Genomic DNA, 16,167 nt, shown 5'->3' with positions numbered 1-16,167 from the left:
ATTAAATCCGATGTATCATAATGTTTTAAAAGCGTATTGACACAATAACATGAATATTCAGTTTATCATAGAAGAAAACTTTGTAACTATAAAAGCTCAAAAGTAGGTCTTTTATGAGACGTTCTCACAAATCTTTATATGTGAGACGGGTCAACTCTATCAATATTCACAATAAAAAAGTAATACTCTTGGCATAAAAAATAATATTTTTTCATAGATGACTCAAATAAGAGATCAGTCACAAAAAATATGACTCGTGAGACCGTCTCACACAAATTTTTGTCAAATGTCAAAGCTAGAAACAGATATGAGATAATACTACTAATTATTGTTTTTTTAAGCAAATGGTAAAAATTATTCCTTAAAACCAATTATCAGTAAAATGATATATTTTTATCTATTTATTATAAAACTTGACACCACAAGAATGTTATAAGAAATAAACTTTTGAAGTATAATATATTTATAGCTAAAAATAATATTAAAAATTATATAAACAAATAGGAAAAAAATAATTATGTAATTATTTCTAAGAAGAGCGTGTTTCATGGTTGGCGAAGGTGATATTATAAAAATATATTTTCGAAGATTATATTGAAAATTAATAAATATGTTTGATCATAATATTTAAGGAGGTTGGCTAAAAATAATAGAATAGATATCTTGTGAGACGGTCTCATGAATCTTTTATCTGTGAAACGGATCAAACCTACCGATATTCACAATAAAAAGTAATACTCTTAGCATAAAAAGTAATACTTTTTTCATGGATGACCCAAATAAGATATATGTCTCAATAAATACGACCCTTGAGACCGTCTCAAACAAGTTTTTGTCAAAATAATATTATTTAAGGAACAAACATATTTTAACATTTTAAGATATAATCTAATTACAAAATATTTTAAGGAAGAATTGAAAAATGACATAATAAACATGGTTAAGTTGTGAGATAAGAAAAGAAAAATATATACATGGGTTAAAAGAAAGATGAAAGTCACATATCAAAGAGTTGCCAACAGATCCAAAGTTTTTCTGAAAATTAGCCCAATCCAAGAAAGCAGATCCCAAAAACACGCACTTGGATTTAAAGGGATATAATTGTACCGCAGATCAACTTGAATGCAACACTAGTTTAAAAAAGGAAAAATACACAAACAAACGAAGCATAAAGTATCGAGCTCATCCAAATGTTAAAAGCTATGGTTCAATCGCAATGTAAATCCATCTACAACACAGAAGCAAACCCGAGCTTTCCATCTAAGTCTCCGAAGTTTGGAACATGTGTTCAATCTCGGTAATGATAGTTTGAGCATCTTGGACCTCTGGGGTTTCCTTTAGATCCGACTCCTCGAGCTCAACCTGTGAAATAGGTTTCGTGTTAAAGTTTGGAACCAAGTTCAAGAAATGGAAATTAATGTATCCAATTTTAACAAAATGAAGGGTTCGAGATTACAGTAGAAATATATGCAATCTTGAAACTTGATCATAGGTTTGAGTCGCACGGAGGAGAGTCTAGAAGGGAGAGGGAAAAAGAGTTGACGTTGGAAATTGTTAGATTTTTCGTATTGGCCGGATTAAGTTACTTAAAGTGAATATATGAACTTGGACAATCATCCATCTCGAGCTAACTTTTGGGTGGAGTTAGGCCCAAGTCCAATGATTTTGATATGGTATCAAACCTCATGTCCACTGTTGTGTTGGACTGTTACCCATTATCTCTTGTAAACTTCAGTGTTTATTTCTGGACGTGAGGTGGTGTGTTAGATGTACAACGACAACTGAATTATGTTTCTGGAAGTTGTATATATGGAACAGAAATCTGGTATGCTACAGGTTGAACCTTGGGTGACATTGCACCAAGCATAAATTGGAAATCAAACCACGGTTATATCCTAGTAGCACTAGACCCAAGTTACCTTCAGTCACCTGAACAATGACCTACATTTGTGAGCACAGATAAGCTAATAAATATTAACCACAAACATTCAAACAATGACACAACAAGAATTATTTAAAAAGCCTGAGACCTCCAGGGAACAGTGAGAGGCAAGACTAAAGAAACACATATCACCAAGCCATCTTTTTGCTCGATCTTTGTTTTTGTCCAATACCAAAACAATTCAAATCAGTTTAACAATCATGCAAAGAGTGAAACTACAGAGGAAAAATAAAATTAATTTGAACTGGATGGTCTATAGAAATAAACGCAAACTAGCGATCGACTTTGATTTAAGAAAATTTTGAATACCTATCCTATGAGAATGGCAGCAAAAATCCTTGTCAAATAGTCAGAGCCTGACACAAGTTCAAGTAAAACACCTAGTTAACCTTAATCTTGCAACATGTTGACTTTTAAGATGCAAGGCTGCTTCTACATAATCATGCATAAGGTGGAGGAGGAACAATTAACAGTATCAAGAAAAGAACAAAAAATTACTACTCACCAGAAATCCTTTAAGGTCAGTTAGAGCAGTTTCTAGGCGCTTGTGGCAATCTGGTATCATCATCCTGGACTCAGCCAGCACATTTTCCTGAATTAAATTCATCAAGAAAAGGAAGTATCCGTTCAGTTTTTTTTTTTTTGGTAAAAGCAAGCAGAAAATATATGATCAATTCATAACTTGTCTAGCCAGCAAAACCACAATTTTTGTCAAAGAACACCTCTGCAATTCATAATTCACACTGACTAGCTCGATTGAGTGCCACACACCTTGCATAATGCATGGATTTGTATGATGTTTTTTCCTTTTATTTTAATCATCATCACTTATTCTTACAACTAGCTAGTTAGAAGGGTCAAATACCCTTCACCCAAGATCCAGCACGTACAATCACATAAAAATGATACTCATAAATTCCTTTTCTCTCCCCCACACCCACTTTCCCAGCCTCCTCCCTCAAAAACTGTATAAAACCAAAAACTGAACAGGCATCAAAATTCTTAACTGCCTCAACTATAACATTTTCAATGAACGGCCATACCCACTTGTAAAACTTGGAACATGAACATAAACTTCTATTGAAATCTGTTGCATCGTATCCCTATCCATCGATTACCTCCACATAGTAAACATACACTGTCCTTTAAAGTAATATTGCATGATCTTGAAAAAGGAAAGACCCCACTGGTCCTCCTTTGTTGATACTAACAATCCAAGAGGCCACAAAAAATAAACTCAATAATCCTGATCTTTGAAGGATTTCTTCACTGATTACAAACCCCCATGAACGTGCACATCTTCAAATTGTATGAATGAAGACACGCCATATTAGTTCCAATAGTCAAAAAATGACTTTTATCTAGCATAAACTACGATCATTACATGTACAAAGAAAATCGTGGAGAAATGCACAGCTATTCCATGCTCAAGTAATAATATATTTTCCTAAACTAAAGTTTGAGCAAATCGCATTTTTGGTCCCTTCACCATTTATTGTCTGCATCAAACGAAATTAATGGAAATAGCTATTTTAAATCTGGAAAGAAAACCATCCCAGCTGCATAATGATATCGAAAATATTAAAAAAAAAACACCCTTTTTCTCACATCCAACAAAAGAATCCGAGAGAAATATAATGACAGCATCCCAATTGATCCGACATTCCTTCTGCATTAAAAGGCTATCGATCAAACAAATAGAGAACAATCACGCACTTTAGCAAGACAACTCAAAAGTCGACCTTTTTTTCGGGTCAATTCGAGAGTGGATCAGTATTACAGCTCAGCATAAATTTGGAATTCACCATCTCACCCATACATCTCAACAATTATGAGGTAAATTAAACAGCCGGAACTGACCTGCTGCTTGATGTCGTACGGATCCGCGGCGTTGGCCTTCATATCAGCAGTTTTGGCGGCCTCTCTTTCCGCCTCTTTCTCGTAAGAATCAAGTTCCTTCACTATTCTCTTGCACGTTGAAGTCTTTATCTTCAGATTCCTCAGCGTAGCCATTTTCTGCGCTTTTGCGAATTCAAAATCACAATCACCTAATTGGTGTGGTTCTCCAGGGCTTTTTAAGCAAGAATATAGTGACCAGTGATTGTGCGTGAAGCTAAACAAAATTGAAATTCAAATGAAGCCTTTGCATGTAAATATAAATAAATAAATCTACGAGGCAATTTATTATATTTTTTCAATTTAATTGCTATTAAAATAGGAATATGAGACCGGATTTGTAGTCATCTCACCCCCGTCGGATTAAGCGATTATCCGAGTTCGATCTTCTTATTCGTGTGAGTTGTAATAAAAAATATAGAAATATGAAAATGCATTACCATTTTCCTTGTGACAAGACTATACAAATGTTGTAGCTATTAATGAACCCTTTATGTTGTAAAAAGTGTGTCAAATATCAAATCGCAACAAAAGTCTATATCAAGTGCAAATGTACATTGTATATTTCACAAACTACCTAATGCGAAATCCCGAGTAATGTTTGGTTACTCAATGCCACGAATTTATACAAGAATTGTGGTCAGTCCATCGAAAACTAGAACTATTATTACTATTTTCTTTGTTCTTGAACCATTTCCAATCTCTCAAAACGGCCTTCAAATCAACCATCTTCGCACCAATGGTGCGACAACAATTGGCATGAACAGTAACGACCATGTTAACATCTTGACTATCACTGCAGAATCCACTGAAATATAGTGTATCAAGAAATCTGGGTGTAAGACCTAATTCCTTGAGAACACCATGAAGCACTAGTTGCTCTAAAACATCTTGTTCTTTCATCCCGGTTGAGTTTTTTCTCATGTCGTACCATGTCTCGAACAATGATATGGTTCGGTTGTTCGATCGTACGTAGTAAAATCCAGTGTTGATGTTGTTGAGTTCCGACGATGAATTGCCATTGAATGAATCTGTGCTTATTTGTAAGTCCAAGGTTTCATTCATGCTCAGTCTTGTGAGTGGATTCCTTAGCCATAGCACATCCGTGTCCTGCATGCCATACAAACATGAAAATCAATCAGTCGTAGATACAATGTTCCCTGCAGAACTACAAGTGAAATTATCAGTTTAAATACAATGACAAAGAGGAAGGGAAAAAAAAAAGAATAGGAAAGTAAAAACTATCTTAACATTTTTAATGACATTTTCTCCTATATATGGTTCCAGTTTAAACCAACTTTTCTGTTTTTTTTTTCAGCAAAAAAAATCATTAAATTAATCCACTAAAAAAATCATTAAACTAATCAATAGTGAAAAGCTTTCAATTTGAGACGTATTTTAATATAAAATATTATATATCTTTATGGCATGATATTATATGATATGATAATATTACAAGCTTGACGTGACATAGTAGTAAATATCTCTCCTAATCTATTTTTTTATTAAAAAAAAAATCATTATAAAACAACATAAAATTTAAAGATAACAATAAGGTATCCAACTTATTAGTTATTTTAATTAACTATAAAAAAATCTTAGAAAAAGTAATCTTCAAAGTTCGTAAATTTTGTGTATAAATACAAAAAAAGAAACTTTATACGGATACAATATATTGGCAAGATTACTAGTATATTTGTACTTCTCTTTGGGATTTGGAAATTAATTAAAATACGAATACTCCATAAAAAATTATTGATCCCACTAACAAATAAACATCTAAATAAAAGAAAGGAACAATAAGTAGCAATAAATGTTTTTTCCTTTATGAAAAAAGACAACTAAAAGATTAATTCTCTTTGCTAAATAAGTCAATATATTCTCTTAAACTTGATTATTTTTCTAAATCCATTCTAAAAGAGGATTGTGTGGAATAGGTAGTGAACATAAAAATTTGAGCATGGATTTCGCATCATTTTTTTGATTAAGAATTGCATGCAATCATATATATTAAAAAATCAAATCAAATTTTTGTACTCGAGTGACATAAAATGTAAAATCATTGAATTCAAGAAACAAAATCCAAATGGGAAAATGGTAAATTGAGAGGAAGCATACCGTGAAGATGAAGTTGTAGCCTTTCTCGAGGACATTCAGCAGAAAACTAGTCCTTCTCCACATCATCTCTATAAAATCCCCGGACATGTAAAGCTTCTCTCCAGCAAAATCATCTCCGCCTCCGTCCACCACCAGTCTGTAACAGTTCAGCCGCCGGTATTCACACCTTTCATGCGCTGTCTTGTCCATGGCCACCACAAGTAAATGATCCAACAGTTCTCTTGTTCCTTCCCCCTCCCAGAAACCCTCGAGAAAAAGATCAAACATTGACGGATACTCGTTCTCATGAGGCTCGACGTAGGCTTTGTTGATAACGGCGATAATCAAATTCTTGTTCGGCATTGCTGCATTTTCCAGGGCTTCTTCCAGTTCATCTTTCAATATTTCCTGCAACAACAAAAAAAAAAAGCATGTGAAATGAATGAGATTAACTTTTTGTAAACTGACAAATCCGAACAATGGGACGATTAATTCACGTACAAAATTTGTGTTTGGGAGTAATCTGTAGGGTGAGAATTTGATCCAAGAAACCAGAAGAACGAGGAACGCTGCAAAGATCATACAAAATACTACAACTACAAGATCAGCGATGGAGAATTTGGAGCAAACCATTTTCTGTTCAAAACGATTTCTTGATTCCAGTATCGATTCTTCTTTTAATGGAGATGGGATTGTAGCGTGGGGATCGGAGGATTTTATTAGAAAGCGAAGTTGGAGAGTCATGCAAACCACCTGAAATAATAGTCATTTATCTTTATAATTAATAACATGCAAGTTGGAAAATTAACTTCCTTTAATTTTAACTTATATATTTAATTTCAATAAAATAATAATTAAAGATTTTATTATTATTAAATATCCAAGATCTCGTATACGATTATAGTTAAAGTGAATAGAAAGAGAGATGAATAAATTAACACCTTCAAATAAGATATGATCAGTTATTAATTTGTATAGTAGGTCGATCTAACGAGTGTCAACTCTACCGATGTTTACAATAAAAAGTAATACTTTTATCATAAAAAATAATCTTTTTTCATGGATGACTCAAACAAGAGATATGTATCACAAAATACGACCCGTGAAACCGTCTCACACAAATTTTTATCTAGTTTGTACTTAGTTATAACTAATTTGGGCAAGTAAATATTTCGGTGACCCGAAAATAACCGATTGAATGGATTTAATTTATTACTTACCTGGTTTAATTAAAAAAATTTCTAAACATTCGTCGCAATGTAAGCATGACAATACTCTGATGAAATAAATATTAAAATTAAAAAAATGTGAGTTAGTGGACAATAACTGTTATTAACTAACAGCTAACTTTTTAAAAATAAAAATAAAAGTTATAAGAACTTCCCTTAAATTTATACTGATTTCATCTTGAATAATTTTATCTCATTATAGAATTCATCGAAAAGCAAAATAAAGTACATTAATTTGGGTAATTAATTTATATACACGAATAATTAGATTATGTAGAGTTTACAATCTAAAACTATTTTTTATATTATAAAGTTGATTTTAAATAAGTCGATCACAGTCAGAAGTTGAGTAACAATTAAATACAACGTCAAAGTTATGAATCGAGGGGAAAATTTTAATTTTTTCTTTCTACAATCAAACCCCATAACATTTAAAGTCTTGCAAGAGATCAGAACAACAGATTATGCAAAACCCAAAGATCCATGATATTAATATATCACATATTTTCAAAAACAAAAAAAACTTGGAGAGAAAAAAACACAAATTATAATATCAGCATTCTTGAATGATCAATCCGGATCAAAAAATCTGGCACGATTTGGAGTATTTGGTCTGCTTCCTATGCTTGGGTGGCTGGAGAACGACCTTTATCGCTGCATCGAACACGGCCTTCACATTCTGTATTTCAAGAATTCCTAAAACTAATCAGATGAGGCACTTGAAACAACTTCAAGAAAATGCATTAAAAGCTCGAGAATAGAACAAACCTGCTGTGTTTTGGCACTGCACTCGACGTATGCTACTGCTCCTATTTGCTTCTTTAGTTCTTCGCCCTGAAAACAAGATTCTCAAATCCGAATTAAAAATCTTAGATGAACAACCTTGCTAGTGTAAGTTATTGTCCATATCATTTCTTTTCACTAACAAGGGAGTTATCTAAATCTTGAAATGTATCATTAGAGTTCTCATATGCACCTGTTGGGTGGAAATAGTCAATGCTCCCGGATAGTCATTTTTGAACTGCTTGTCCTCTCTCAAATCTGGAATATCATGAACTCCAGAAGTCATATTTAGGGTTAACGAGAGAGAATCAAGTTAAAGAGATGTTGATAAGGATTGGCCTCGAATAAGGATAAAAAATTACAGTGCCTAGTCCTCGAGAGCTACTAATATAGTAGTATTTGAGCTTAAAATACAAATGGATTTTAGATCGAACTCTTTTTATGGGCCGGAGATTGGCTCGTTGTCATATATATATTCTAAGACCAACGGCCTTGCGATTACAACAAAAGCTATAGTTGAAGATAACAATGCAATTCAAATTTTAAACTTTAAAATAAAAAGAACTATGTTTCGATTGTGGTGCTCCATGAACTACATACAGAGGACACTGATATATTCTCCACCATTTCTTCTTCAATTGGCTCAATGAACTAATTCATAAGACAGCAAGGGTAAATATATCTCGACTACTTAACTAGTACTCGTATATTTTTTATAAATATAATTTGCATTGCAGAAACCCGTTCATATGCATAACCTGTCCTGGTGTTCCACCGATATATGCATCGAGAGATTCTCTAGAATTTCAAGATACTGACCCGCTCAAATGAAAAGAAAATTTGAAACTGTATTGTAGTTAATAAAAAACATTGTGGGAATCCGATTCCAAATACTGAAAGGAAAACAAAAAAATCTTTGAAAAAAGCAAGACATTTCTTGAGGAATGAAGACTCCTTACCTAGTTTTGTCCCCACAAGAACAATGGGCACCGAAGGAGCATAATGCCTTAGCTCGGGGACCCACTTCGCCAACGTTAAAGGTAGCATAAAAGCAAAAGAAACAATGAGTATACACGCCATCAAGAAAAGTTAGTAACTACAGCTTGACTAAGCATGAACGTTCAAGGAAAAAGGAGTTTACTTTCTTTGAAATGTTTTCAAAGCTTGGCCTACTTATAAGAGAGAACGCCAGCAGGAAAACATCAGCTCCTCTGTAACTAAGCGGCCTTAATCTGTTATAGTCTTCTTGACCTGCCATAAGTCGTTTCAAATTTGAGAATCTATACTAGAAAAGCTCACATAAACATCATGCTTGCACGCGCCAATTAACTGTCTTTTACTCTTTTCTTTATGCAATGAACTCTCGAGTATGGTCAGCTAAAGCAAGGTAAGAGGATTAAAATCAAATATTTATATTTCAACCAAGATCATAGGATTGGATATTAATTTATTTAACTTTAAATGGATGATAGGATCATATATTAGGATTTAATTTATGAGAAGAAAGATTCAGAAATTACAAAATTATAACTATATGAACCAACCCTTTGGCCTTAACCATAACCCCGAGCAACAATAAACGAAGAGCTTTAGCTTCATGCTAGAAAGAAAATGAATTTTAGAAGTAAGCAAGAAATTTGAAGGTCATATTTAAAAAAATTAGCAATAAGAAAAGTAAAGATATGAGAACAGGATTGTTTTACCAGCAGTATCCCACAGGCCAAGATTCACAGTTTTCCCATCCACAGAGACATTGGCACTGAAGTTATCAAACACAGTTGGAACATAATCCTGAATCAATCAAGATTACACAGCATGATGACCAAGAAAACGCACGACAAATAGTAACACACACACACACACTCTGTATGTGTGTGTTGTGGTATATACTTACAGTGGGAAATGTGTTGCTAGTGTAAGATATCAGAAGACATGTCTTCCCAACTGCACCATCACCAACTGTAACACATTTAATGAATTTGGTTGCTGTGGCATTTGAATTGACACTGCTATTCGTAATAGTGCTGGTACTCATACTTTTTAATCAAAAACTCAAGCCAAAAGAAACACAAAAAAATCAAGAAACTCGACACTCCCAACTACTGCTGGAATCTTTCCTTCGAGAAATTTTAGGGATCAAGGAAAATAGAAGGGGACCCTTTTGAGAATGTAGTGAGGTGAAAAAATCCCTTATTTCTCGTGCATTAACAATGAGTATTTGAAATGGCACTTTGTGGGGGTTTTAAACAAGAGTGGGGGGGTATGAGAGAATGGTGAAAAGCAAGATAAAGATTTCTTGAGAACTTCTTTTCGGCAGGAAAAGTTGCTTTATTTTGAGTCGTGAGGGAGGGAAAAAGAGTGGAAGGCTAATGCGCCATGATAATTTTAACTGGTTATGATTTACCAAAAGAGTGAAAGAAAAGGAAACTGGTTGAGGAGAAAGTGGGATTCCAGATGACTTGCATTTCATTGATCGGAGAAATTTTTGGGATTTGACTAACTCAGTTTTGTTCTAGGATGGATCTAAAACTTACCTAATATAGATGATTGCACGATTCAATGTATGCAATGTGGATAATCAAAGTTGCTAAATAATTATATTTTTTAGTTCTTTGTCATTTTATGAAAAATGAGTACTGAACAAAATTAATATAAGAGTTTATCATACAACCATTTAAATTTATTTATTTCACAAGATAACTGAAGACATGTCTTGTTGAGAAATGTGGATCAGTGGATGCATAAAAATATAACGAGTTATGAGATATTGAAAGATCATATATGTGTTTGATTTTTTTTACATGATATACTTTGAATATACTTTTGTATTGAAATTAGTGCGTGTAAAGAATTTTGAGGAAGTCAAGGTACGAGTTGTAGTATGGACAGCTTTATGGTGTTAGCATTATTGTCTACTTTTAATGCAGAAAAATTAAGGTGGTCTTGTAGTGTTTTTCAAAATATTTTGAACTGATTTTTGAATTTGAATTTTCAAAATTGATGGTGAGTCATGGATGACCACGTGGTCACGGTTTCAGATGTGTAACATGAAGAAATAAAAGGGAATCCCGGGGATGTTAGTGTCTCGATTAAACAACAAGATCAAAGTTTCTCAATTGTGATGCTGACTCCAAATTCAGGTAGTATAACCAATCTAAACACAGGTGAATGCCAGTATGTTGCGGCCAAAGGGAAGCTAAACTTGGCAAGAACGAGAGACAAAATGACCTTCAATTCCATCATTGCCAAGTTCTGTCCCAAGCACATACGGGCCCCGACTCTGAATGGCATATAAGCTTGTGGAATCTTGCAGGCTTCCGGGATCCCCTTGGCAAATCGATCTGGATTGAACAGAGGAGGTCTGATGATCCCCACTAAACTTGGTGCTGGTGAAGTATAGGCATCGGAATCTGAACATTTATGCCTTTTAGAACATGAATTTCTTTGAATTTGATGTCTTCCGAAGCTTCTCTCACCACAAAGGCTACTGGGGGATATAGGCGTAATGTTTCTTGAATCACCATAGTTAGCTGCAAGTCGAATAGAAAAGTAACAATTTAACAATTCAGTGCATTGTCTTTGAGTTCGAATAGTGTGCCCGTATATGTCGCGATGGTGTAGCAATTCTATGCAATGGTTTCATATCTCGTGCTATATATGCCGAAAACACACATAACCGACAAATGATATAGTGCAAAAGGTTAGATGCTAAATTTTGTACCGTCTTCATGTTTGGAGCATATCTGCGTCTGGGGCTTTTTTACCACAGATTTCGAGCTCCTCTGCACGAGCTCGAGGTTGTAAAGGAACACAATCAACTCTTGGTCTTTCTTGCTGTCATTGAGTTGATTGTGTTCCTTTACAACCTCTGAGTATCATTGCGTCTACTTCACTCTCAAATTTCCGAATCTCCTTGTTTAGTTTATTTGGAAGGTATCTGTATTAAAATTTGAACAGTAAAAATATATAATAATGATTATGTCATTGTAATTCTTAAAGAGGGAAACTGAGTAGTCTGATTTCCATTCCTACCCTCGCCTTGAGCAAATCCTCGTCTATTTTGATTTCCAATTTTCCTAACAAATCCCCAGTTTTGATCTCCCAGCTTTCTAATCTAACATCATTGAGGTTGATTCAGCCATCGTCATCATGTTCACCGTGCCCTGCAAAAATCTTCTAAGTCATATTCGATGTTCCATATCTATTACATACTACCAGCACAAGAAACAAACGAATCGTGTTTTTTAACATCTTATGGTAATCATACTGTGGGATTTGAAGACACATGTCCCGAGCAACCAACAGCTTCACCACAGAATTATTTACTTTGCCACGTGAACAATGTAAAGTACTAAGAATGTAAACAGTTAATATTGGCTTGTCTGAGTTCATGTAGTCACTTGTTGAATGAGAAGTATACGCTATACATACCTTAAATTTATCAAGATAGAATTCAGGTGCGACGATCTTCCTTTGGTGAGCCCAATAGGGTCCGTTCGATATTAAGATGCCTCGACCGACCAAAGGGCCCCGATCCTTGAAAGATAAGTAGGCTTCCCGAGGTTCAATGAGGCGCAAAGGCTTATTTCCCTGACCATATCTGGATTTGTAACACACGATATCTTTATATTCCCCTTGGCATACACAGATATAGGTCCTGCAATAAAACTTTTGGTCATACTCGTGCATCACTCCACACATCTATTTCTCAGTAACACTGCAATCTTACGCTTGAAAATCAACTTCAGGAATACGGAAAATTCACAGCATATAATACTGTATTCATCTGTCCACTGCAAAAGATATGGGATAGCAGTGGATGGCCATGAATCATGAATGAAGCTTCACCCCACAATCTGCTGATCTCTCGACCAGATTTTCACGAACTCGATCATTGATCTTCCTAATCTCAGCTATGTTTCCATATAAAAGTGAAGGCGAAGGCCCTCCGATCCCTTGCTTTCGAGCTTTGGCCTCCGCGAGAAGGAATCATGAAGCCAGGCAAATATCAAGAAACACCCACACAAAACTAGTGAGGAAATCATCGCGGCGTTCGCCCTTTCAATTTTGACGCTTCTGCTTCGAACATTCTTTATCTTGATTAAGTACGTTGCTCTCTCGAGCATCGGTCCAGCTTCTGTCCACAGTCGTGCTGAATCTCTGGTTTGTATATAATATAATAATAGGAATGTATACGCACGCGTGGATGTGTAGATAATATGCGCTAACATTCGGTACGCGAACAGCTATTCGTTTTGTAATCCAGTCAATTAACACATGCATGTACGCTTGGCCCGTGAGAAATAGTGACTTTAATCTTTTATGAATTAATAATATACTTCTTCCGCCACTGATAATAGGAAAAAATATAAATATAACATTCTAACCATTTAGATTAAAAAAAAAACAGAGATAATAAACTGAACTAGGATTTGGGCAAAGTGACTACCTGAAACCAAAGAATTAATGTTGGAAGGGTCGGAAATGTGCTCTCATGTATATCATCTGACGCTCAAGTTAAACACTTAAAATATATATTGGAAAGTGGATTCAAGTCACTTTACTAAAAATATATATTATGATAAGTATATGTATTCAATAGTTTCTATATCAAAATACTATATATTATTCAATTATAGGCATGAGTGATGAGAGCACCCTCCTCTCCGTCACCCTACTAACTCTAATCTGACACTAAATTATAAGAATTCGTAAAAGAGTTGGAAGAAATCATAAAGATGGGGGAGGGAAATCACAATTTATATTTAATTGGATCTGATTATATTTTTGACAAAATTTTAAAATTACAAGGGTTCAGTACTTATGTTCGGTATATTACCTACGCGTCTGAAAAGATCTAAAATTCACGTCGCGTAACACGACTGCTTGGTCCTTGCTCAGATGAAATAGGTTTGGTTAGTTCAATTTTTAAATAGAATTATAATAGATCAAAAAACAAGCTCGATTATTTTAATATTTAATAGTTTTACTTTCGTTTGATTTGCAAAAACAAAAAGAATAGATGGTCTGCAAACCGTTACAAATTAAATATGAATTAGGGGGCACATAAAAGAGGTATCTCTGAGAGCAATACAAATACTAGAGCAACAGCGCAGCGAATTGAGAGTTGCTGGAAGAATATAGCTGCAAATATGCTCAACTATGGAAGTCTAAAGTGACATAAATTCAACATAAAAACTTTCATATTATAACAACCAGAATTTAAATCAAAAAATCTAACTCTCGGTCTGCTCCCTCAACCTGCGGATGGTGCTCCTAACCGTCACGGCACTTGCAGTGCTGCAACAAAGATAAATGCAGGTTGGAAATCAAGTTTACGAAACATACATGATGAATACAAGCAGAAAGTGCGTTGGTGCAAGGTTTCTTACTTCAATGTGTAAGCACCGCCGGCTTTCACTTTGCCACAGTCCTTACAGCCCCAAATGCCGACAGCTTTCCTCTTCACCGCATACTGTAGTTGTAGCAACGTTAACTCAGAAGCATGGATGATAGATCAAATTCAGGCAAGGCAAAAACACTCCTTGACAAACAGGAGAAGCCATCTCTGGGCGTGCTTTTAAAAGACCCAAAAAACAACAACCAGATAGGTATGGACTTTGGGGCGGAAATAAATTTTTTCTCACAATTTTATCGTATCTTTGATCTGAGAGGGACATCAGTAAATTTCTTCATTTTTTATCAATATATCATAAATATGATATTTGTTGTTCGAACTGTAATTTTGCAGATGACATAAATATGTAACTCGTACCTTGCCACAGAATTCACAGAAGTACTTGCTGTGCTGGCTAACTTCCATCTTCTTAATCTGCTTTCTCAAACTAGCACCATAACGGGTGCCTGAAATGTCAGAAGATACCAATCAAGCACAGCCAAAGTAATATAGGAAGTAAATATCGAGTTCAATTGCGAAGTAGTCCCCATAGGTACACCAGACAAACGGCAGTCTACAGAATCACTATGTTTGGATTACAGCACAAACAGATTTGACTATTATGAGATTCATGTTATCAAATTCGCTTTCCAGAATAACAAATAAGTAGCAAACAAAAGCATTCAAAAGCAGGGATGATTCATTAGTTTCACGCACAAGTAAAATAAGCTGGTCAAATCTAACTATAATGCTTGTAAAAAAATAAAAGAAAAAATTAATCTTGACAGGCCATTCAATTGGTCCAGTACAACATACCATATTTTCCGACAATGCCAACCTTCTTGGTTCTCTTTGCCTGAAAAAGACAAAGAACCATAGTATAAAAACAAAATTAAAAACCTTGATTCATCGAACATGCGAAAAATGTTTAACTCGGGCAATCACGGGTACACTAACTGAGCTAAAAGTCACTATTTCACAAGAACATAAAACTATATAAAAGTGAGGCCAATGCTTCAAATCGAAGCCTACAATTCAGTGGAAAATCAACCATGATGAATTATATCTAATATTCCAAATCTAGAAGAAAGCAAATACTTGTACACTAACTTTCAACATGTCTAACCAACCTCAGATAAATTTAGATAGATCGAGCTAAACAACCAAGAACTGAACAAATTGACCAAGAAGGGATCACTAAAAAACAAATTTTCAAGTAGCAGACACAGAGATAGGGAAAAAGAACAACTATATAAGAAAACCAGCAGCGCTAAACATAGAAATAATCAGAATTTAAAACCATTTCTACTCATATCATATTGATTGGGGGGGTTTTAAAGAGAGATTACCATTGAAGATCGGTTATAGAGGAGACGAAACGAAGAAGAGAAACAGCACGATTGTACTTGAACTTGTATTTATATAATGGAGTCCAGTGTAGTTGTGTGCCCTAGATCAAGAAAAATGATGGGTATTGGGCTTGATTGAGTTCAGAAACAAAGGCCCATATAAGTCTCAGATTTATGGGCTTCATTGTTAAATATATGCCATGGCAGCAAATTAGGCGTGTTATAGATGTAATGGCCCACTTTGGTTTAGTAAACTATTTCTTCAATACTAATCTTTGAGTAGGTTTCTTGTGAAACGGTTTCACGAATCTTTATCTATGAGATGGGTCTATCCTACCGATATTCACAATAAATAGAGTAATACTCTTAGCATAAAAAATAATATTTAGCATAAAAAATAATATTTTTTTATGGATGATCCAAATAAAAATTCATCTCATAAAATACGACCCGTGAGATCGTCTCACGTAAACT

The 16,167-nt window shown here is 34.6% G+C and overlaps 4 protein-coding genes and 1 pseudogene across 4 annotated transcripts; all 5 read right to left on the bottom strand.

The window, feature by feature from the left end:
- Positions 1–953: 953 nt before the first annotated feature.
- LOC142506083 (tubulin-folding cofactor A-like) lies at positions 954–4,073 on the bottom strand. The gene is made up of 3 exons (XM_075619229.1): positions 3,803–4,073; positions 2,448–2,534; positions 954–1,362 (listed from the first exon to the last, which is right to left on the bottom strand). Exons 1-3 carry the CDS (start codon positions 3,953–3,955, stop codon positions 1,261–1,263), a joined length of 342 nt encoding a protein of 113 aa, XP_075475344.1. The 5' UTR covers positions 3,956–4,073; the 3' UTR covers positions 954–1,260.
- A 360-nt stretch (positions 4,074–4,433) lies between these two features.
- Positions 4,434–6,767, bottom strand: LOC142505847 (uncharacterized protein At1g28695-like). The gene is made up of 3 exons (XM_075618968.1): positions 6,437–6,767; positions 5,957–6,343; positions 4,434–4,948 (listed from the first exon to the last, which is right to left on the bottom strand). The coding sequence occupies exons 1-3, from the start codon at positions 6,677–6,679 to the stop codon at positions 4,448–4,450; spliced, it is 1,131 nt and encodes a 376-aa protein (XP_075475083.1). The 5' UTR covers positions 6,680–6,767; the 3' UTR covers positions 4,434–4,447.
- Positions 6,768–7,545: 778 nt separating this feature from the next.
- On the bottom strand, positions 7,546–10,449 carry LOC142506020 (rac-like GTP-binding protein 5). Its single transcript, XM_075619156.1, has 7 exons — positions 9,842–10,449; positions 9,651–9,738; positions 9,089–9,198; positions 8,907–8,970; positions 8,141–8,205; positions 7,933–7,998; positions 7,546–7,843 (listed from the first exon to the last, which is right to left on the bottom strand). The coding sequence occupies exons 1-7, from the start codon at positions 9,980–9,982 to the stop codon at positions 7,745–7,747; spliced, it is 633 nt and encodes a 210-aa protein (XP_075475271.1). The 5' UTR covers positions 9,983–10,449; the 3' UTR covers positions 7,546–7,744.
- A 410-nt stretch (positions 10,450–10,859) lies between these two features.
- Positions 10,860–13,230, bottom strand: LOC142506012 (cytochrome P450 714C2-like; annotated as a pseudogene).
- Positions 13,231–13,970: 740 nt separating this feature from the next.
- Positions 13,971–15,803, bottom strand: LOC142506143 (large ribosomal subunit protein eL43). Its single transcript, XM_075619300.1, has 5 exons — positions 15,694–15,803; positions 15,161–15,200; positions 14,723–14,811; positions 14,340–14,422; positions 13,971–14,247 (listed from the first exon to the last, which is right to left on the bottom strand). The coding sequence occupies exons 1-5, from the start codon at positions 15,694–15,696 to the stop codon at positions 14,184–14,186; spliced, it is 279 nt and encodes a 92-aa protein (XP_075475415.1). The 5' UTR covers positions 15,697–15,803; the 3' UTR covers positions 13,971–14,183.
- Positions 15,804–16,167: the final 364 nt, after the last annotated feature.

Source organism: Primulina tabacum, chromosome 10 (genome assembly GCF_025594145.1).
Source record: "Primulina tabacum isolate GXHZ01 chromosome 10, ASM2559414v2, whole genome shotgun sequence".
Taxonomy (NCBI): Eukaryota; Viridiplantae; Streptophyta; class Magnoliopsida; order Lamiales; family Gesneriaceae; genus Primulina; species Primulina tabacum.
The sequence above is the reverse complement of the archived record's forward strand: the minus strand, read 5'-3'. Positions and strand labels throughout refer to the sequence as shown.